General features: G+C 36.5%; 1 protein-coding gene and 1 long non-coding RNA gene across 3 annotated transcripts in view; one reads left to right on the forward strand and one right to left on the reverse strand.

Moving 5' to 3' along the window:
* The window catches only part of LOC125671733 (uncharacterized), a 16,556-nt gene extending 2,775 nt beyond the window's left edge, over positions 1-13,781 (reverse strand). The window contains exon 1 of the long non-coding RNA XR_007368730.2: positions 11,800-13,781. This is a non-coding gene — a long non-coding RNA (uncharacterized LOC125671733). The remainder of the gene's footprint in view (positions 1-11,799) is intronic.
* On the forward strand, positions 9,234-24,314 carry LOC125671732 (helicase with zinc finger domain 2-like). 2 transcript variants are annotated; one of them, XM_048907600.2, is made up of 10 exons: positions 9,243-9,484; positions 13,775-17,297; positions 17,514-17,602; positions 17,691-17,828; positions 18,102-18,239; positions 18,561-19,171; positions 19,511-19,735; positions 21,558-21,720; positions 22,493-22,660; positions 22,935-24,314. In XM_048907600.2, the coding sequence occupies exons 1-10, from the start codon at positions 9,433-9,435 to the stop codon at positions 23,039-23,041; spliced, it is 5,214 nt and encodes a 1,737-aa protein (XP_048763557.2). In that variant the 5' UTR covers positions 9,243-9,432; the 3' UTR covers positions 23,042-24,314. The 2 variants fall into 2 exon arrangements, with proteins under 2 accessions (XP_048763558.2, XP_048763557.2); XM_048907601.2 differs by lacking the exons at positions 21,558-21,720; positions 22,493-22,660; positions 22,935-24,314 and having other exon boundaries at positions 9,234-9,484; positions 18,561-19,269.
* The last annotated feature ends 100 nt before the right edge of the window (positions 24,315-24,414 follow it).

Here is a 24,414-nt window from a genome sequence, read left to right on the forward strand (position 1 = left end):
ACCTAGTGGATGATAGTAACCCGAGGGCGTATATCTAACGCTAGGCCGAGGCCGGATGATCTTAACTCATGGCATATATCTATATATATATATATTGCTATATTTAGTTCTTGGCTATATTTAGCTCTAAAACTTCATAGTTATTTCGGATTTCAAACATTTCGGTTGAGCATCACTGAAGAGACATTATTTGTCGAAATGCGCATCTGGTGCATCAAAATTGGTACCGTATAAGTTTTACACACACACACACACACATATATATATATATATATATATATATATATATATATACATATATATATATATATATATATATATATATATATATATATACATATATATATATTAAAAGAAATAGAATAAACAGTACACAAAGTTAAAAATTTAACGCAAGCGCTTTCATTTTATAATCCTCAGGCGTACCGGACACTGTGATTTTTTTAAAAACACAATTTGGATATATATATATATATATATATATATATATATATATATATATATATATATATAAAGCACTAAAATGCATCACTCAGCATCCAAAGTGTCGGATCTAGTAGTAGATACGAGGTCAAATAAAAAAAAGGATATAAAAAGCATTAAAAATGACCAACGACACGAACAACAGCTAATTGTCAAATTTTCGGGACGACCTGTCCCTTCAGGACGATAGAATATTTGCATAGAAAAGAAAACTAAATAGAAAAGGAAACTAAAACTACAACTAAACTACAAAAGCTGATAACAAACAAACAAAATTCTGTCGAAGATTATGCCAGACGATGGGCTAAATATGAAAAAGAACTTGATACATTGTCAGAATGGATTAAATGTATAAGTGGAATATCTAAATCCCGCATTAGACACATCATAACAAAAGTATGTATCATTTATCCAGAAGTGATAAAAGAATTAGATAAGTTACATGAGGAATATGATTTGGTTCCAGCTGACAATGCTTGTAACAACATTGTATTTCTTTGTAAGGCTTATTATTACAACTGTATTCTAAACGAACTTGGCATTAATTCTACTTTTGGTAACCGTACTTATACGCCAACTGTCCATTCAAAAGATGAAATTCTTCAAAACCATGCTTCAGTTTTAGACACATTTAATATCCCAGTCAATGGGTCGAATGAATATGAGTTACCGTACTTATACTAATAATATCCTTTATTTACTGGATTCCTAAAGTTCATAAAACCCTTATAAAGAAAGATACATCGCTGGATCCAGAAAATGTTCTACCAAGCCCCTATCTTCGCTCTTCACGAAAATATTAACAGCTGTGAAGGAGAAACTTCAAACGTACTGTGGCACTACATATGCCAGAGGTAATGTAAATCAAATGTGGATTTTTAAAAATTCTAAAAAACTTTTATTAAACTTGAAATCACAAAACCTTTATCAAATCAACAACATCAAAACGTATGACTTTTCAACACTTTACACGACTATTCTTCACGATGAATTAAAGATTAGACTTTTTGACATCAGAGACAGTTGCTTCTTCAACAAAAAATGGAAAACCGAACTATTCATATCTAGTGATCAGTCATAAAAATTACTTTGCTAAACACCGCTCGGATTCCACGTACAAGTACTCTGAAGCTGAAATGAAAAATATTGTGGAGTTCCTCATTGACAATATTTTCGTAGTCTTTGGTGATCAGGTCTTCCAACAGTCTGTTGGAATTCCTATGGGTACGAATTGTGCTCCTTTGTTAGCTGACCTGTTTAAATTCTTACGAAGCAGAATTTATTCAAAATCTTCTACGTAAGAAGAAAAAATCTCTTGCAGTGCGGTTTAATTCGGCATTTAGATATATCGACGACGTTTTATCCATAAACAATAATAATTTTCATTCATATGTCGATTCGATATATCCCCGAGAACTCGAAATAACAGACAACACAGAGTCGTCCACCTTTGCTTCATACTTAGTCATTTTTTAAAATTGGAAATGGATAATAATGGCAAACTAAAAACTCAACTTTATGATAGATGGGATTATTTCAACTTCTCCATCGTCAACTTCCCATATTTATGTAGCAATATTCCATTATCACATACATATCGGGTTTATATCTCTCAACTGATTCGATACGCAAGAGCTTGTTCCGAGTATGATCAGTTTTTATATCGAGGCAGACTACTGACAAACAAGTTGATGGTGTAGGAGTTTTAACAATCTCGTTTAAAGTCAGCATTTCCCGAATTCTATGGTCGTTAAAACGATCTAGTTTGCCAATACAACCTATTATTGGGTCAAATGCTGTCTGAAGTGTTTCATACCGATTGTTAGGCCGTTCTTTGCACCCTGATTTTGACTACGGATAACTCCGTTTACCTGATCAAGATATAGGACTTACGACAGGTGTGACCGGTCGACAGAGGATGCTTACTCCTCCTAGACACCTGATCCCACCACTGGTATATTCAGGGGTACATGTTTGTCCAATTCTTTTGTATTGCTTATGAGTTATGAGATTGATCACTGTTCATTATCTTCACCTTTCATTTGGAGGAGTATCCCACCCCGGTTCCAGGACATTTCTTGCAAAAACTCCAGCAATAGTTCATATTCTGGCAGTTTCATCAGCAGAGACATCTCGAACTACATGTGGGCGGTCTTGGGACCTATTCCTTCATTACAAACCATCTACTACCTTACCATTGCAAGTCTCTAGTGTATGAAACTTTATCGGATATTTATTTCAATCCAAGCTTAGTTTGAGCACTATATCATCACACATCGCTGCTCCGTCATATGTTCATAAATTGTTCAATATGCTAGGTCCTTCACAAGTCGTTGTTGTGGGGAAAAAACTTCTGTGTGGTTGTCACAAATTGGCAGGGACTGTGGACTCCAGACTACCGATAACGAAAGATAGTTTAGCAAAACTTATGGCTGCTTTGCTTCATACAGTTGCATGAAAAGCTAACTGCATATATTGTTAGATGCTGTTTAAACTATGCTTTCATGCATTCTTTCGCCTTGGGGAAGTTGTTTCATAATCTGCAGGAAGTAGCAGTTTGGTGGTTCAGCGGTCAAAAGTCACTTTTCAATTTGAGGGTTCTTCTCCGAAATGAGTGCAGTTAGTTCTACATCAAATGTGAAAAAACCAAACAAAAACAACAACAAAAATTCAATCCTTTTGTCATTACACTTGAAAGCAACACAGACCCAGCAATGTGCCCTGTTGCAACGCTGCATCGCTATTTACATTCTTTGGGACCCTTACTCCAGTTCGTAGGAAAAAACCCTGTTACATATTCTTATGTCTCCGCTCAACTCTGTGTCGCTGCAACCTTTACTGGTCTGAATCCAAACTTGAACAAAGGCCATAGTTTCAGAATAGGTGCTGCTATATATATGCCACAAGTCTAGGTTATTCTGATAATCTTATCAAACAATTAGGCAGATGCCTTCCATCGCTACATAAGAATACCTGCTCTCAACCTTTAACTTATATCTCTACCCCGATGTTCCGATTTGTTGTTGACTTTATAGTCGGAGCGCATTTAGGTTCAGTAACAACCTTTGGCAGGTCAGTGTTTAATTGCTGCATAAACTTATGTAATTTGTAAATATTTAATTAATGCAAGTTTTTAGAAGGTTGGTAACTGCTGCATTATTTTTCTTTGTAGTTATTTTGTACATGTTTAGAGCAGATCATTGTTTACTGCTTTAAATGGTACATATTTGTTACCTTCTTGTGTATGCAGGTCATTCTAAAATACTGCCATTCCAATCATCAACTCTAGATAGTCATTATTTAGTGTCATTGTTCTGTTGTACATCTTTGTTGTAGGCAGATAGTTAGCATATATTTAGTATTGTTTCTGCAGCACAGTGTTTATCTGCTGCAAAATTCATTACTCAGGTTTAGAAATGTTTACACCTTGCTGTTAGATGTTGTTGTCTTCAAAAGCTTACTGACTCACAAAGTTAAGCTACCTTTTTATGCATAGATGTGTCAACAAATTTATACCTTCTTATCTACAATATCCTCTGAATTACAAGACAAAATAACTGTCATTTTTGGTAACCTTGCTTATATACTGTTCATTTTCATCAGGTCAGTCTATAACTGCTGCTGTGTTTTTAAATAAAAGTTATTTTCATTGTTAATTCATCTCTACAACCAAATGATTTGATTCTCTCCACTCACCTCTGTGTATCATATCTTGTGTCCTTATTTGTTCGCCATCTTTTTGCTCTAGGTTCGTTTTGATGCTTTTGGATTGGTCATCTCATAGCGTAGCATTGTTTTTGTTATTTGTTCTTCTTTGGGGGAAATCAGACTTTGAGTCATTTAGCTTTACAGGTACTTTGATGTATTGATGTAGAATTGTATTAGATGATTTCCCCCAGAATCTTCTGTTGAAGATTTCTTTCGTCATCTTTCAATCTCAGTCACTCTTATATTTTTGTTCAGATATTAGATGACAGCAAATGATAGTTCATATTTTTGTAATGATAATACCCTGTCTTAATGACGTTAGGGCCAATTACTTACATGTTTTTTCTTCAAACAATATATCATATCATTGATGCATGTTTTAAAGAAGCTACTCTTGGGTAATCCTGCAGTTTAAAACTTAGCTCGTTGGTTTCAGTAACACAGAACGAATGATTATTGTCTTCTGAACAAAGTCTGCTACCTCGAAATATAGTTCGACTTGAATGCGTTTGTGTACAGGGAATTTACAATTTGCTTTCACTTAAATGCCTTTCATATGAATAAGGAACATGCATTTTAACTAGAATATTGAAGGAAAATATACACATTTTTATGCACAAATAGAAAAACAGGTGTTGAAAAGCCGGAAGAGAAATGTAAAAGTGAGGTGGATTCGAACCGTGACAAAAAGGAAACTCAGCATACAGTGACAATGTATAGCTTACTGGGCTACACTAACGTCAGCATACAGTGACAGTGTATAGCTTACTGGGCTACACTAACCTCGGCATACAGTGACAGTGTATAGCTGACTGAGCTACACTAACCTCAGCATACAGTGACAGTGTATAGCTTACTGGGCTACACTAACGTCAGCATACAGTGACAGTGTATAGCTTACTGAGCTACACTAACGTCAGCTTACAGTGACAGTGTGTAGCTTACTGAGCTACACTATCGTCAGCATACAGTGACAGTGTATAGCTGACTGAGCTACACTAACCTCAGCATACAGTGACAGTGTATAGCTTACTGGACTACACTAACGTCAGCATACAGTGACAGTGTATAGCTTACTGGGCTACACTAAACTCGGCATACAGTGACAGTGTATAGCTGACTGAGCTACACTAACTTCAGCATACAGTGACAGTGTATAGCTTACTGAGCTACACTAACGTCAGCATACAGTGACAGTGTATAGCTTACTGAGTTACAATAACCTCAGCATACAGTGACAGTGTATAGCTTACTGAGCTACACTAACGTCAGCATACAGTGACAGCGGTGTAGCTTACTGAGCTACACTAACCTCAGCATACAGTGACAGTGTATAGCTTACTGAGCAACACTAACCTTAGCATACAGTGACAGTGTATAGCTGACTGAGCTACACTAACCTCAGCATACAATGACAGTGTATAGCTTACTGAGCTACACTAACCTCAGCATACAATGACAGTGTATAGCTGACTGAGCTACACTAACCTTAGCATACAGTGACAGTGTATAGCTTACTGAGCTACACTAACCTTAGCATACAGTGACAGTGTATAGCTGACTGAGCCACACTAACCTCAGCATACAATGACAGTGTATAGCTGACTGAGCTACACTAACCTTAGCATACAGTGACAGTGTATAGCTTACTGAGTTACACTAAACTCAGCATACAGTGACAGTGTATAGCTTACTGGGCTACACTAACGTCATCATACAGTGACAGTGTATAGCTTACTGAGCTACACTAACGTCATCATACAGTGACAGTGTATAGCTTACTGAGCTACACTAACCTTAGCATACAGTGACAGTGTATAGCTTACTGAGCTACACTAACCTTAGCATACAGTGACAGTGTATAGCTGACTGAGCTACACTAACCTCAGCATACAATGACAGTGTATAGCTGACTGAGCTACACTAACCTTAGCATACAGTGACAGTGTATAGCTTACTGAGCTACACTAAACTCAGCATACAGTGACAGTGTATAGCTTACTGGGCTACACTAACGTCATCATACAGTGACAGTAGTGTAGCTTACTGATCTACACTAACCTCAGCATACAGTGACAGTGTATAGCTTACTGAGCTACACTAACGTCAGCATACAGTGACAGTGTATAGCTTACTGAGCTACACTAACCTCAGCATACAGTGACAGTGGTGTAGCTTACTGAGCTACACTAACCTCAGCATACAGTGACAGTGGTGTAGCTTACTGAGCTACACTTACCTCAGCATACAGTGACAGTGTATAGCTTACTGAGCTACACTAACCTCAGTATACAGTGATAGTGTATAGCTTACTGGACTACACTAACGTCAACATACAGTGACAGTGGTTAAGCTTACTGGGCTACACTAACCTCGGCATACAGTGACAGTGGTTTAGCTTACTGGACTACACTTACCTCGACATACATTGACAGTAGTTTAGCTTACTGTGCTACACTAACCTCGGCATACAGTGACAGTGTATAGCTTACTGGGCTACACTAACGTCAGCATACAATGACAGTGTATAGCTGACTGAGCTACACTAACGTCAGCATACAATGACAGTGTATAGCTTACTGAGCTACACTAACCTCAGCATACAGTGACAGTGTATAGCTTACTGAGCTACACTAACCTCAGCATACAGTGACAGTGTGTAGCTTACTGAGCTACACTAACCTCGGCATACAGTGACAGTGGTGTACCTTACTGGGCTACACTAACCTCGGCATACAGTAACAGTGTATAGCTTACTGAGCTACACTAACCTCAGCATACAGTGACAGTGTGTAGCTTGCTGGGCTACACTAACCTCGGCATACAATGACAGTGTATAGCTTACTGAGCTACACTAACGTCAGCATACAGTGACAGTGTATAGCTTAATGGGCTACACTAACCTCGGCATACAGTGACAGTGTATAGCTTACTGAGCTACACTAACGTCAGCATACAGTAACAGCGTATAGCTTACTGAGCTACACTAACCTCAGCATACAGTGACAGTGTATAGCTTACTGAGCTACACTAACGTCAGCATACAGTAACAGTGTATAGCTTACTGAGCTACACTAACCTCAGCATACAGTGATAGTGTATAGCTTACTGGACTACACTAACGTCAGCATACAGTGACAGTGTATAGCTTACTGAGCTACACTAACCTCAGCATACAGTGACAGTGGTGTAGCTTACTGAGCTACACTAACGTCAGCATACAGTGACAGTGTATAGCTTACTGAGCTACACTAACCTCGACATACAGTGACAGTGTATAGCTTACTGGGCTACACTAACCTCAGCATACAGTGACAGTGGTGTAGCTTACTTTGTCTCTTAGAATGCCCATTGTACCAGCAACTCAGGACCAGGTATCTTTTAAATCTAACATAATTGTGTAATATTAACACAAACACTCTGCTCTTTGGAAATTCACACTTATCGGTATCTGAAAACATATCTTTATTTCAATCAGTAGATAAATCTATTATTCAAAGTAATAGATTTGCTGTACCCTATAAAACCTGATATATCAGTAATACTTACTCTTGTATTCTAATATTTGCCTTATATATATGTTCTAAATGATTTTGAAATATTCACACAACCCCATTACACATTATCATCACCATTGTTTTATCATTATTTTCAGTGGCGGATTTAAGGGGGGGGGGGGCGCAGATTTAAGGTAAATCGTGGTATCTTGTTTAGAAAAATGTACTAAACGATAAAAGAAGCAATAATTTCTTCGACTCCCGTCGAAATAAATGACAAAATCTTTTGATTTCTTGAATTACTTTATTGGGAGAAAATTTCCGTCATTTTAATAATTTCACCCTATCAAAAATGATAGAAAATAGTACAAATGACTAAATAGGAGACATATTTCAAGCCCTATAATATTTGTAAAATCCAGAAGCCCCCACCAAGGCTTTGCCCTGGACCCACTAGGGGGCCTCAAGGCGGCCCCCAGACCCCTGTCTCATAAAGTGACGCCCACCGTAACCGCAATTCCTGGATCCGCCCCTGATTTTGTATGTACATGTAAATGACGAATCGCATAAATATGTTTATGCCATAACCATAATACGATTCTGATTTATCAATGTAAAATAGGAGACGGATTTATATAAGTGCTAGCACTTGTTTCCGAATCCTATTTCATTTTATACCTGTTTGTATGTTTCATGCAATGTTTCATTTAATAAATATAGTTTAAACCAAACCAGGAATATAGCCACTTTCTTCCTCATCTGACTAAAGTACACATCTATTCCACACACACACGTACGCACGCACGCACGCACGCACGCACGCACGCACGCACGCACGCACGCACGCACGCACACACACACACACACACACACACACACACACACACACACACACACACACACACACACACACACACACACACACTATATATATATATATATATATATATATATATATATATATATTTACATATAAAGTATAATAATATATAGTATAATAAAAATATCACAAGCCGATTAAGTATAATATAGGTCTGTACTTTAGTCAGATTGCCTTCTCCCGAATAGAAATTACAAATCGCAAAGTTTTCTGTTGTAGTTTCCTGAATAGAAAATACAGATCGCAAAATTCCCTGAAGCAAACGATGTACTGAAACGACTCAGTGAATGAAATTTCGCTAAATCATGACGTCATGGACACAAATTACAGTTAATTAAGTGATGCATTTGTGGTTTTCGATTAATGTTGCTGATCAAGAAAGGCTCGTAGACTGTTCGTCTGTTAATGTTGTCGAAAGCAGTGAGTCAATTTCAACGAAACCACGATTGGGTGCACCTACATCCAAAGAGGAAAATGTTTCTCCCCCCCCACCCCACCCCCCGGAAAACAATTTCTGTTTCCTGCGTTTCTCAATACACTCTTCTTCAACTTTCTTACACAACTTGAATAAAAACGTAAAGTTCTTCTTTTGCATTACAGACTTAATTAAGTTTTTTAAGAAAGGAAGAAGAAAAACCGTAAAAAGATCGTTCAAAATATGACCAGGGAAACACAATGGAGGACGTCAAAATTATTCAGTGCATGATAAATCGATAATGACTCAATTCATTTTAAATATTACTTGTCAGCTAGCCAAGACTGATAATACAAACAGGATAAAATAGGGTTCTTCGAAACGGGTAAAAAGAAAGTATCATACTTTATTACATGGTGTAACAAATTACACCCAATGTGATCAAGAAAATGCCGGGGAAGAGGAAAAGAGGGGTTAAAAACCCTTTCCGACATACTAGTAGTAAGTGGTGCCCAGAATTTTGCACAGCATCAAATTAAGCTACATGTAACACTCGGTCAAACTTTATTCAGTTGGACTAGTTCTGAAGTACTAAACTTATATCGTATGTTATACTGTTGAGGTCAAAGGAATTATCTGTCTCTCTAGGAAAAACAAGGCTACGAATGTTAAAATGAATATGTAGATATTTGAAGTACCATAGATTCAAGAATGTTTGTTTTGAACAATTGTATTTTATTCAATTTGATTAAATCAAAAGGACTGGGTACAAGTTCTAACAACTTACTAGTCCCTTTCAAAAGATATTACAATTTATCAGGCAAGATAATAATTAAAAGGTAAAAAAAAGTTTGTTCATATGCGAAATCATAAAAAACAAATGTACAACTACCGTTTTACATGTACCACAGGTGACTGAACCCCCTTCAAACCTCTGGATTGTTTTGAGTTCTTTTGGGGGTGTCATAATAAATTATTTAAAAAAAAAAATTTAAACACGTTTTACAGAAATACTATTTATAAAAAATAAATCAAACAACCCACTGAGGTTTAATGGAGAGGAGGACCAGTATCCAAGCACCTGTGTATTTAACGTCGATATCTTATAAACAGTTAGTCATAATGCTTTATCTTATACCGTGGTAAGGAGTCTCGTTGTTAAGGTCGATCTGCCTGGGTAGATGTTCAAAATACATTATTTTACACTGAAATAGATCTATATCGGATATAGAAATGTCATTGTATGTTTGGGACAGTCTAGCATGGTGTACCTGAAGGTACACAAGTAATTCGGGGGGGGGGGGGGTAATGGGGCCTTTAAACGGGGTTCAAAGTTTTTGAGATTGTTTCTCACTGGGAGTATGTCGCGAGGGTGAGGTTCTGGTCTTCCAGTGATATGATTATAAAGAACTGAAATTATCATCGTGAAAAAAAAACAAGGCTGACCCCGAGACATGATTTTCAAATGAAGAGCTAAGTACAAATACATGTCCGAGGTTTTTTATTGGTTTTTTTTTTCACGGAGATGCACTATGTAAGGTTATATAATGCAAGCCTTTTTTGGCCCCCATTAACTACACCCCCACCACCAAGCTTTAAAGAAACTAACTTTTAGTTCATAAAGAGAACCATGTTCATTATAGTTCCACGGTATTATATTGTTTGTTTCTTACTAATATTTATGATGTCATTATTCTGAATTCAGATCAAAATAAGAATTTTAGCATCTAGATTCTTGCACAAACAATATGTAATTTGGAAGGAAAAGCATGACAATGATTGGGAGGGGGAGGGGTGTGGTGTTCTCCTCAAAGTTGAGACGATTACAAAATTGTTTGTCATAAATATTAATCAGAAAGTGTTAATCAGCATTTTTCATCTTTAAAATAAATATACAAGGCTGTGAGTAGTCTTCAAAAGAAAAGAACAAACCTTTAACCTTTGCTAGGTTTTATAGAGATCTACTTATCAGTGTGCCAATATGAAACACGTCAGAAAACGTCAGACAAAGCTCGCCTTTCTTTGGTACCAAGATTTTTGACCTTGGTCTTTGACCTACTGTTCAAAAACTTCAAGGTAGATCGATCCTCGTGTGCTGTCATAGCTTTTTGTAAAAATCTTTATTAAATAAACTTCGCGCATGATAGAAACAAATCTTCCAGAGGAATGTTATTCATTGGATAAAACAAAAATTCTGGCAAACTATTGATAGTGAAAAAGTTTATATTTTCCATAGATAATTAAAAAGATATTATCAAAGGCAATAACTCCTATGCTGGTATTTCCTCTACACTATGTCTATTATACAATATTTTCCCTAATATCCACAATTAATTTATATACATATCTATAAATAAGCAGTTTTTCTAAACCGTTGATATTAAGAATTTGTCATTTTAACAATGTTTTATCAATTCTTATTATTCTGTTTTACTAAAATGTCTGATTTTCCTATGTTGATCTACATGTATACTTCTGTTTCTGACATCTTAAAAAAGGTGGCAACATACATATTTTCTTTCATAATTAATCAAATTAAACTATATTGAGTGGAACTTTATACAGTTTTCCACTTTCAACCATTAATATTGATAAGTCATATGTTCTGCGTATGATCAGTTTTTAAATCGAAGAAGGCTACTGACAAAGAAGCTGATGGTGCAGGGTTTCAACAGTCTCGTTTAAAGTCAGCATTTCGCAAATTCTATGATCGTTCTAACAATCTAGTTTGCCAATACAACTTATCATTGGTTCAAATGTTGTCTGACGTGTTTCATATTGGCACATTGATTTTGACTACGGATAACTCCGTTTACCTGATCAAAATATAGGCTCACGGCAGGTGTGACCAGTCTACAGGAGATGCTTACTCCTCCTAGGCACCTGATCCCATCTCTAGTATAGCCAGGGGTCCGTGTTTGCCCAGCTCTCTATTTTGTATTGCTTATAGGAGTTATGAGATTGATCACTGTTCGTTATCTTCACCTTTCATGAGGATGGAGCTACCTTAACCTTGGCTGTATCTTTTGAACCAAGGGAGATAGGGTACTGATATTCCACATGTAAATTTCTCATGACCAGGCCTTTCATTTGGTACCAAGACTCCTAGCTGAATCCATCGTCGGATACCCACGGTCGGTCGCACTCAGTTTACCTCCCATGGGACACAACGCCGATATTTTCGCATAACTCATTAAAATGCATGACTTTACGTGACCTATCGAGGACCAATGGGAATTGCCGTAAATATTACTGGAACTCAAAGTATCAGCAGTAATGGCGGCGCCTATAAAAATGTGTTTGTGTGTTTTGTTGTGTACCACTGTCAAAGATATATATAAAAATCCAGATTTGGCACCCCAAAATGGTTGATTATTCAAATTACTGATACATAGTATCTCTACATACCCATATGTACATCACTAATTTAAAAGTACAACCTATAGGAAGTTTTCAATTTTAGGAGATAAAATATTGCGCCATGGAAAACATCATATGAATGGATTGATTGATTGATTGTTTCGATGTTTTCCGCCACACTCAACAATTTTTCAGTTATCTGGTGGCGCCCAGTTTTTTATTGATGGAAGAGAGAACCCAGTTACAATGTACCTCGGAAGAGACCACCGACCTTCCGAAAGTAAACTGGGAAACTTTCTCACTTACCGACGCGAGCGGGATGCCGGTAAGTGAGAAAGTTTCCCAGTTTACTTTCGTAAGTTTGGTGGTCTCTTCCCAGCGACCTTCCGAAAGTAAACTGGGATTTTATTTTATGGAATTTACATACTTATACGGTAAGTAATGCAGCACTGATAGTGATACAGAGTTGGTTTAATAGTCAACTAACTTATTTGAGTCGAACAGCAGTGTCACCTAATTAATTGCTAGAACCGATCAAAGCTGAAAGTAAATTTCCAGACATGAATTATGAAGGACTGCTCCTAGATTCGGTGAAGGTGTCAGTCCAAATATTCTGCCGAGCCGAATTTCAACCGAGATTAATTTTCCTCAAATTTAGAAAGCCTTATATAGAGCAAAAATCCAGTGACCTTAGCAGTATACTTAGTAAAGTACTAAAGATTATACATGTATTTTGTATTCGGGATATCATGTGAACAAATTTCCATAAACGTAAAACACAACCCTATAACATTTCCGATATCAATGTTAAAACAGTTGTTAAAAAAGCAAACTATTCTTCTCAGCAGATACTAATCGGTATCCAGGTCCAATCAAGGGTGCACGGGGATTTACTCCGGGCTGCAGTACTCCATAAACCCTGAGGCCGAATGGTGCATGGAATGCAACCCAGAGTAAATGTCTGTACACCATTGATTGTGTCTGGATTACGAATTCATTTACTATGTAAGCAAATAAATTTTGTCATCCAGGTCCATTCATGTGTGGTTGACAAATAATACTATCTATTTCCCTGATTTAAAATAGGATAATATGTGAGGTATTCTTCGTATTGTACAAGGTGCTTCAAAATAAGCAAAAAGCCAACATCTCTAATCAAGAATCATGAAATCTGCGAAATTCACGATTAAAGAGATGATGCATTCTGACGTTACAATATTTACACCCCCCCCCCCCGGCTTGAAAAGGATGTATCAAAATTTACTCTTGGTTTGTTAACCAATCAAAACTCGTATTACAAGTCACATAGAGAATAAATGTCTCAACTCTTCATACACGACAAAACGTTGGTAGGTTTGAAATCGTGAAATCTCTTTCATAACCTCCACTTATACATGTACGTAACAAGACGATAATTTTTCTGGTTTTTAGATAGTTGTACAGTAGGATTTGGTTCAAGCCATTCAATGTCTCAGGCGTCTTCACGATGTAGTTTGCACTGGGAATCGATCTCTGGAGATGAAAACTATAATAGCACTTTCGCCGACTCCGATTCTGAAACAGATCCCGAAAATGAATTTGCTACTTCTAGATATGAAAAAAGTTGCCAGCTTTATGCTAGTAATGAGGGAAAACGTAGGATTTTGCGGCAAGACATCATGCAGTATGGACTTGAGCTTTCAAATGCAGATGACTTCAAAGAAAAGGAAGATAAAAAACCGTTTTATGATGAAATGTTTCCAGTAGACAGCTTAGAAAAGAAATTGAAATCCAATCCACATCAGTATAAGCGCTGCAGGTTTAATGTTATGAATTCCCATGAATCTGTATGCAAGATTCTCGACCAGCCCGACATAGATGACCTAGAGGAAATTAAAATATCAGGGAGATCTAAAGCTGGAAAAGCGTTTGATGGCGACATTGTTCTTGTGGAAGTATACAGTTATAGAAAGTACGGACAGGAATTTATTGGTCGGTATCAGCGGGACATTAATAGAAACAACAAATTGCGCAAGATTTATGGCAAAGTAATCGGCATCTTTGAAAGGAAGAGAGCAAAAGACATAACGCACCCGGTTTTTGTCTGTGTTTTGGACGAAACCTCGAACTTTCTTATGAGACCAGTATGTAAAACTATTCCAAAGCTAAACATTCTCCACAATTTCAAAGATCCAAACGTCATTCTTGTCCATAAGTACGACCCACAATCTTCCTGTATCAAATTTCAGTATCAATTCAAGATTGATTTGAAAAATATCAGGAACTTCACTTTCCTAGTCGTTTTTCTCAGATGGACCGATTGTCACCCTTATCCATTAGCTGCAGTCATCAAAGTCGTTAAAATCGAAGAAAGTCGATCATCTGCACTTCAAAATCTTCTACTTCAACACCAAGTGCCAAAATACTACCAGGAAGATACTGTCACGGAGACTGAAAGAAAAGTTCAGGAATTTGACCCAGAGGAAGTAAAACGCGACAGAGATAGGGAAGACTTGACAGCTCTGCAAGTGTTCACCATTGATCCTAGAAATTCGAAAGATCTCGACGATGCATTAAGCATTGAAAAAGTAGGTGAAAACTATCGTATAGGTGTTCATATTGCGGACGTAGGCGCTGTCATCAGTAAAGGTGATGCGATGGATTTGGAGGCTCAGAATAGAGTCTGTACATTTTACCCTGGAGGAGACATCAACCCCTACCACATGTTTCCTGAACCATTCAGCACCGATATATGCAGCTTGCTTCCGGGCGTTCCTAGACCAGCAATTACGGTTTTCTTTACAATGAACAAACGAGGGATAATGGTGAAAAATTTTGAAGTAAAGAAAACTGTCGTTAAGTCTTCACAACAATTCACATATGAAGAAGTGCAGAAGATTATAGAGAATGATACCCCCAGTGAAAAATTGCATAACGACGTTTTATTGCTGTTCAAATTAGCAATGATGATCCGAATCGCACGAATACAAACAGCTATATTTTCTCTACCAATTGAAGGTAAGCTGAATGAAACGAAGACATCCTTATCGAGTTCCAGAGAAGCACACTATCTTGTTGAAGAATTCATGATTTTAGCTAATGTAGCTGTTGCACAGTTTTTGAAAGGGATATTCCCGGAGGTGGTACCTATGCGTTGTCAGGAGGCACCATCCAGAGAAATGGTAGAAAAATGGATAAATGAAAACAGTCCAGTCCTTAACATGGTGCTGGGATTGCAAGGCATTCATCCACAAAGAGACCAAGAGAGCATAGGGTTACATCAAATCAGCAATGTCCTGAGATACATATATGTCATGCCAATTCAGAAATGGGTGTTTAAAATGATGATGGAGTGTTTTAGCAACAACGATCTGGATAAAATAGAAAAGCTCATTTGCACAGATGAACTTCATCCAATGCAATGCTTGGCTTTAGAAGAATGGAAATCATTCCAAGAAACTGCTTTCTACAAATGTAGCAGTGCAACCAGAGCGTCAGAGGAAATGATCCATTTCTCGCTGAAAATGAACTTTTATGTACATTTTACATCACCTATTCGAAGATATCCTGATGTAGTAATCAATCGACTTGTTCATGCAGCTCTGGAAAATACAGAAAGTCCTTATTCAGCTGAGGATGTGACAGATATTTGTGAAGGATGCAATAAAGGCATTCGGAGAGCAAAACTATTCCAAAAACAATGTCAAATGATGATTTGGGGATTTCAGTTGAAAAAGACGCCTAAAGTCTTACATGCCATTGTCAGAGAACTCGCAGACAAATCAGTATCAATAGTAATTCCTGGTTTAAGATCGCTGCCAGTCTATTGCAAAGAGCTACCATTGAATCTACTACAATTGTCTGAAAAGCCGAAAACTACAACTCGCCACGAACATGAATATTTAGAACTCCAATGGATAAAACGACTTTATGATGTGACGGGAAAACCGAAGGCAAGTTGGAAAAGGTTATCATATAGGGAAAAAGAAACATTCTGTAAAAAGATTAATCCAAACTTAAAATCAAAATTCATCAAGCAGGAAACTTGGAAGGTGTTTTTATCGGGAGTCATCAAACATAAACTACCGGAGCTACGAGAATATCTGCTTGCTGGTGGTTTGGAGGACTTGTGTTTGGACAGAGACGGGTATAATTATGTTGACGGGTGTCATGAAACAGTGTTTGATCACAGCTCTGAAGTCGAAAGTGGAAACGTTATCAAACAAGGATGTGAATATAGTATGACATTCACAAGAGGGCAAATCGTTTGCGTTCAGCTTTCGGCAGAACCACAGAAGGGAATACTTTCTCCGTCACTGCAGTTGTACGATATGACTGCAAGCATCAAGTATTGTCTTCAGCATACTCGTGACCCGATCAAATTTCTCTCCACATATTCCTCTCTGAAACCATACAAAACGTATTCTTCTCCAAAGAAATATTTAAGTACATGGCTGCCGCTGATGGAAATGGAGGCAGTAACGTCTGCAATAGATGATGATTCAGTTTCCATCAATAATGTTCAAGTCACGTTTGATTCAAAACGTTCAGGGTATTTTATTATACCGCAAAGCTTTACCGATCAAAGAGATATAGACTTCAATGTCATATCCGAAAGACTTGTCATAAGAGGAGAAGATGAAACTGATCGACAAGAATATCGTAATTCTAGTTTTCTTTGCATTCGGTCGGAACACGTCCTCAGAAAACCTGTTGAAACAAGGCAATATTCATTGTCAAATGATCCGAGTGATAGAATCTATTATATACTTCATGCACGAATTACTATTGTTGAAAAGTTGAAAAATATGCCAAATTCAGGATCAGATGAGGAAGTGCGGAAAAAGACCAGGAATGTTTTGAAAGTTAAATTTAAACTACACCCTGAGAGCAGTGATCCCAGTGATGAGATGTACTACAATTATAATCCTTCGCCCTGTACTGTAGAAATCATTGCAAAATCTGAAACAGACACGTAAGCAGTATTTGAATGCCAAATAAGAAAAAAAAAGAAGACCAACGTGTTAAATATACAGGTGTTATAAACACACACACACACACACACACACACACACACACACACACACACACACACACACACACACACATATATATATATATATATATATATATATATACATGTATATATATATATATATATATATAGAATTTTCTTCATTTTTTATTGTAGACGCACCGAGGTTATTCTGGGATGCCTTAGTCTATCGACAGACGTGGCCAAGATGATTGCCCTCAATAAAAGAGGCACCATACGTTTAAGTTTGTAAAATTCTGTATTTGTTTGTCAATCGGTTTTTAATAATTTGTTTTGGCCAATCAATAAATTCATCTCTTTGGTCTATAACAGATACAACATACATTGAAATAGCTTCGAAAATTAACATTGAAGTGAAAATACCAAAGGTAGTACCAAACAACGAATTCCAGAAAAAAGCAATAAAGAACGCTCTGACTTCAACATTTAGTCTCATCCACGGACCACCTGGTGAGTTATACAGGTAACACCAAACTAGATAACCAGCAAATTGCTGGAGAAAATTAGTCTACTTCATATGGTATTTTAGAATGAGCTACGTTGTGCTAAATACTTACAGGAGAGAACGTTTATATGCATCATTTGTCTCTTTCTTTTCATTTGTATTTTATTACTGCTTATCAAGAATGGAACGTGTTTCAGACGAAGATGTTGGATAGATGTGCTAGCTGTTCTGTCATGCAAGATCTGCCATACGTATAATGATATTTTCTTCACCTAAAGGTACAGGAAAAACTCACACAGGTATTAAACTGGTTTACCTATTCGACAAAATCAACACTAAAATGCAAGAAGAAGGTTATGCAAGAACGCATGTCGTGTTTTGTGGACCGAACAACAAGTCTGTGGATCTGGTGGCACGTACGTGTTTTTTTTTTACATGCCTTAGAATTAGATAAATGCCTTTAGAATTATCGTTGACACTTGGTATGGACATGATCATAATTGAAAGTGTAGGTCAGTTTTTATTAATGTAAGGTGAATATAACGAACAGTGATCAATCTCACAACTCCTATAAGCATGTTGTCTGAGTGTTAAAAACGATCAAATAAAAATGATTACCTTAGGTCTTGAAAGGACTACTTTTTGTACTTAGAACAGACAACAGTCCTGTTGTTTGTTTAATTTTGTTTGTTACTTAGGCGACCAGTAAGACAATGGGCGTCTTGTTACTTTTACAGGATGGATGCTTCAAACCTATGGCAAAGAGTGCCCAGATATTGTTCGACTTTATGGCAGTTCTCTTGAAAACAAAGTATTCCCAACACTTGGTAAATATTTTTCCAAAAGAGCATCTGCAAAAGAATCCAAACCGGATCCAGCGTTGGAAGAAATATCTGTACATAATTTAATACGGTTGGAGGACAAACCATATTCTGAAGATGTAGGTAGATTTGACCAATTGTTTCGCAAGTATGATTCAAACGAATACGAACCCACTCTGAAAGACTTGAAAAAGTACAGAAAATTGATAAGCGAAGCAACAAAGACGGAAATCAAACACCACCACGTTATTTTCTGCACAACGTCGGTCGCGACAAGTCCAAGATTTATAAAAGCCCTCAGTGGTAATATTCAGCAGTTGATCATAGACGAGGCAGGAATGTGCACTGAACCAGAGAGTATTGCGGCAATCATATCTACCAAAGCGAAACAAATTGTTCTAATCGGCGATCACAAACAACTTCAGCCAGTGTTGAAGTCCTCCTATGCAGCAGAATTAGGTCTAGAAAGATCTTTATTTGAAAGATATTCGGATCGCGCAACTATGCTTCAAATTCAATACCGTATGGTATGTAATGCTGTATTGAATAAATGTTTTCAAACGTATTTAGGAAAGAGAGGGTTAGAGATGGGGAATCTCCGCCAAGTACCCCATCCCATCGATTTGTGAGTACATGTATATAATTTTCAGATGTTATCTGTCTTGTCTTTTGATTATATGTTACAAACTGAGGAATGTAACCCACCCCACTATCTAAATCTATTCCGCAAACTTTGATCTCTTATTGGCAGTCACTTTTGGTGAAAATTTTATTTAAAATACTCCCGAAAGGAAATACAAATAAACCTTGGCGGAGGAAACTGAAATGTATTTATTGAAAATTATTTTGGTGTTTATGAATTACAGCATCCAAAAATCTGTGAGTTTCCATCGATTCAGTTTTACGACGGAAAGCTTCAGACGGAATCTTCACCAAAGTGGAATATTCCAAAACCTTTGAAATTGTGGATCAATAGAGAAAAGACACCACTTGTGTTTTGTCACATAGAAGGAGAGGAAGAATTTCTTACGGTTTCAACTTTGGAAGGAAATGAACAATCGTGTAGTAATAAACAAGAGGTAGAACAAGTGGTGAGCAGAATCTAGAAAATCTGTAGTATTAAAATCTGTAATATTGTTTGAAATGTATAACCACTTCTAACCTGCAGCAAGATTTATAATGTTAGTAAGGAAAACGGTACTTCAGCTCAATGACAGAACTTTCGTTTAAAGTCCTAAAGGGTGTGACAAGTCCTCACATACTCCACATCGAAAGTGATATGAGAAAACTCGTGTTTACTATATAAGTAATGAATCGTATTTGGTAGGTGTTTTGTATAAATGTAAACTTTTGCTTTAAAGTTTTAAAATCATTATGCATTTTACATTGTAATTTTTATGCTGAATAATTAAGGAACCTCAATACACCAACAGGCTATACGTTTTAAAGAGCCAGAATATTGTACCTTTTAAAGTTATACAATGTCGATATAGAAGACATTCATATCATTGTCATTATAGCGCACTAGGCTTCCTAAAATACCCCAGAAAATGAAAAAAAATATAATCAGAAAATTGTGAGATAAGAGGGAAAACTTGCTTTGTTGCATTAAACTAATAAATTAGACATGCATGTTTAAGGCGTTATGACGTCATGAATTTCTTCATTTCACTTGTACTATGTCATTTTGACTTAAAATCTGCAATGTTTGCAACACTTGACAATCTATCTAAGCACCTTCACCAAGAAGGCGATGCTTTAAAATTATTTTTTCTTGACTAGGGCTGGACTTCAGTTTTACATGAGAATATAAAGGACAATTGAAAAAAAAATCCGTTCAAGAGTAGGACGGCCACACTACATTATATCAATATACAAACATTCCCAAGTTATGTGAATCCATTTTATGGACCCTTGAGTTCAGTTAGGGTCAAATTTTACATGATACATGAATACAGGGTGAAATCTTGAATATCGTTCAAAGAAATCTACTAAGACTAGCAAGGTCGTTTTAGTCATATGGAATTCAAGCATCCCATGCTGTGTGTATTCAATTTTGGTAAAATCATAACCCATGGGGATAGTTACATGTAGAGGTATACTATGGAGTCAAAATGTGTCATGGGGTAAAAACCTGGAAAAAAATAGCAAGGCCAAGGTGACCCAGATGAGCGTTGTGGCCCATGAGCTTCTTGTTTAGATGTACCCTTTAGACTTGAATTTTGGCTTAATTGTTTAGATCTACCAATCTAAAGATCTCTACTTCATTGGATTTTGAACAAATATAGTATTGGGTTTGCTTCATTTTCATATTAGATCTGACGGTATTTGGAGTTTTTAAAGCTAAGATATCTAACAATGGAATCACAAAATTTCATTTTGATCTGAAAACTCAAAATGTTCTGGGCCATGTTCTTTCTACAGTTTTGAACTATTTGATGTACATGTATCTTTAATTTTATAAACATACCGATAATGTACATGTACATTATAGATATAGTTATGAAATGAATATAGATATACAAAAGCCTTGCCAAACAAAGTCATATTATTTTTGTGATCAGCAAAACTTGTCCCTGTGAAAAGTGACTTTGCTGAAATATTTCCCAGGCTTTCTAGTCTAGAATTAATGTTTTGACAGATACTTTATAATTCTGACCCTCTAAAACGAATAACATATTTTTAGACGTTGTGCACATTAGACTACCCTCCACCACAAAATGTATTCAAACTTCCTTTTACGCGTATATATTTATATCTATTGGAAATAATCCGATGATAAAAGATATATATATATATATATATATATATATATATATATATATATATATATATATCTGCTTGGTAAAGGATTCAGTGCGTTTAATATAAAAATAATGAATAATCCTCAGATATTTCCGTATTATTTTTCAGGTCAAGATATTGAAGCATTTGATACAGCATGAGAGACTTGACTTAAACGACAAAGAGAATCTAAATATAATGTCCCAGTACAATGCTCAGTGTCATCAGATCCGTGCGGCCGTGTCCAAAATAGCGGAGGGAATTAATGTGAACACAGTGGTGGCCAGTCAGGGTAAGCAGGAGTAGGGTGCTTGTAATGACTTCGACAGACTAACTCCGTTTACCTGATCAGGATATAGGGCTCACAGCGGGTGTGACCGGTCGACAGGGGATGCTTACTCCCCCTAGGCACCTGATCCCACCTCTGGTGTGTCCAGGGGTCCGTGTTTGCTCACGGAAGGTTACATGCAAGATTCGGCTTTTCCAATTCATTGAAAAGATATTTTGAAATACCCCATCATGTTTTCCCGATTTCTCTATTAGCCCTATTTGAAAGAGCCCTTCATTTGCGCACACCTGGATTCCCCTTACCTAATATTTGATTGAAATTCAGCTCATCGTTCTTGAGAAGTGGAAAATGTGCAATCAGGGGGAGACAGACAGATGAGATACAAACAGACGAGGGACAAACTTCAATCAGAGAAACAACGACTTTAAATCATTTTCTTTCTAATACCGTACCTTCAAATTATTCTAATTCTTATATCCACTATTCTATCGCCAAGCACCTAGGCACCTAGGCCGTATATCACGGAAAGTTTTAACAATGCAAGGTGAAGATAACGAACAGCGATCAATCTCATAACTCCTACAAGCAATACAAAATAGATAGTTGGGCAAACACGGACCCCTGGACACAACAATATAAAGAACCCACAATGATACAGTCATTGGTCAACATTTGTGGTACTTCACCTAAAACAAGTAACGTCTCTGCATAAGTAAATAATGTTTTTGAATGGGACGTAGAACAGCATACAAATAGATAACCAATTTTTTTTCAGGTGGAGAATGGAACTATGTCATTTTCAGTACAGTTAGGTCTTTGCCGCACTATCGTATCGAAAGCAAACCTACCTTGGGATGGTGCAAGAAGAGTCTTGGTTTCATATCTGATGAACATCAAATCAATGTCGCTCTTACTAGGGCAAGATGCGGACTTGTTATTATAGGTTTGTATGCTGAAATAATTTCAAACTGTTGAAACTGTGAACTATTGCCAATTATTAATGTGTAACTCTTATGTCCATTTAAAATTCCTGTTAGTGTGTTCATGTACAGATATAATGACTGCAATATGGTAATTAATTTATAAAAGGACAAATTCCTATTAATGGACACTGCAATCATAATTTTTTTCGACCTTATACTGAAATACATGCCAAAAGTTCAATCAAATCATTCATAAAGTATATCATTAGAAAATCACACACTTTATTTCTACAGGCAACAAACATCTACTATCATGCGACCCAACTTGGAAAAATCTCATTGACCATTATGCAAGACTTAACTGTGTTGTTGATGAAGATGAATTTCCCAGAATTCCATAGATATATCTACTTTCTCTACAGTACAGCTCGTTGGCAAAAAAATGAAGGAAAACAATTAAAATAAGAAATACTCACATGTTGAATACAGCTCGCTTTATGGCCTTTTTATGACCATCTTTTTGCTGTATTTAGTGTTGTATGCTCCCGGAAATTTTTTCGGGGGAGCATATAGTCGCCATCATGTCTGCCCGTCCATCCGAGCTTATATCACCTAAACCTTTTATTAGAAATTGATCATAAATACCAGTATTCCTTGGGACAGGTGCTTTTGGACCAACATCATTATGGAAAAGGTCATGATCACTCAGAACACATACCTTATATAGGAAATGGTTCCTTATTTCAACAGATATTGATCATATATCACACAAAGAAGTAACAGGCAATTGGCTTTCAGACAAAGGACACTCAAGTTCATTTTGTACGGCCATGATCACTCAGAACATATCCATTATATATGAATTTTTTTTTATTTCAACAATATTTCTACAGTTATTGATCTCTGTGACCAAGGTCTGTGAATGTCATTTTGGAAAGGTCAAGGTCACTCAGAACATATACCCTTTACTTCAGCAGTATTTCAACAAATTGATCACATCACACAAAAAAGTAATGACCAAATGGCTTTCAGACAAAGGTCACTCAAGGTCATTTCATAAAGATCGAGGTCACTCAGAACATATATATGAAGAAAACCTTTATTTCAACAATATATCAATATATTGATCTTTTGGACCAAGGTTATTGCAAGGTAATTTTGGAAAGATCAAGATCACTCAGAACATATGCCTTGTATGAGGAAAAGGTTATTTAATTCAACAGTTTTTAGAGTTACATGTATTGATCATATATCACACAAATAAGTAAAAGATAAATGGCTTTCAAACAAAGTTCATTCAATGTCATTTTGTAAAGGTAAACGTCACTAAACATATACCTTATATGAGAAAAACTTTATTGCAATAATATTTTAACAGTTATTGATTGTGCGAGTCATTCGTCACATGAACAACTTCATTGGTTAGATGAAGTTCGGGGAGCATCCTTCAGTTTTACTGATATTCCTGTTGAGCATGTATATATGTTTCATTGTCTGATCTACTTTCTGTTATGTGAATAGTCAGTTTTAAACTCTAACTTGTCAAATTGTAGTTATTAGTCAATGTTATGATTTAAACCCTGCCAATTAATTGTTCTGTAATATTATGTAATATTGAATTTTAATGTCTAGCCATTTGTTAGTTTTAATAAAGGACCAATTCACACAATGATATTCTTTCTTATTCTTTCCATATGGAATGTAGAAAAAACAAGTTGCAAATTACCAGATGAAAGGTGAAGATAACGAACAGTGATCAATCTCATAGCTCCTA

The sequence above is a fragment of the Ostrea edulis genome, chromosome 4 (genome assembly GCF_947568905.1).
Source record: "Ostrea edulis chromosome 4, xbOstEdul1.1, whole genome shotgun sequence".
NCBI classification, from domain to species: domain Eukaryota; kingdom Metazoa; phylum Mollusca; class Bivalvia; order Ostreida; family Ostreidae; genus Ostrea; species Ostrea edulis.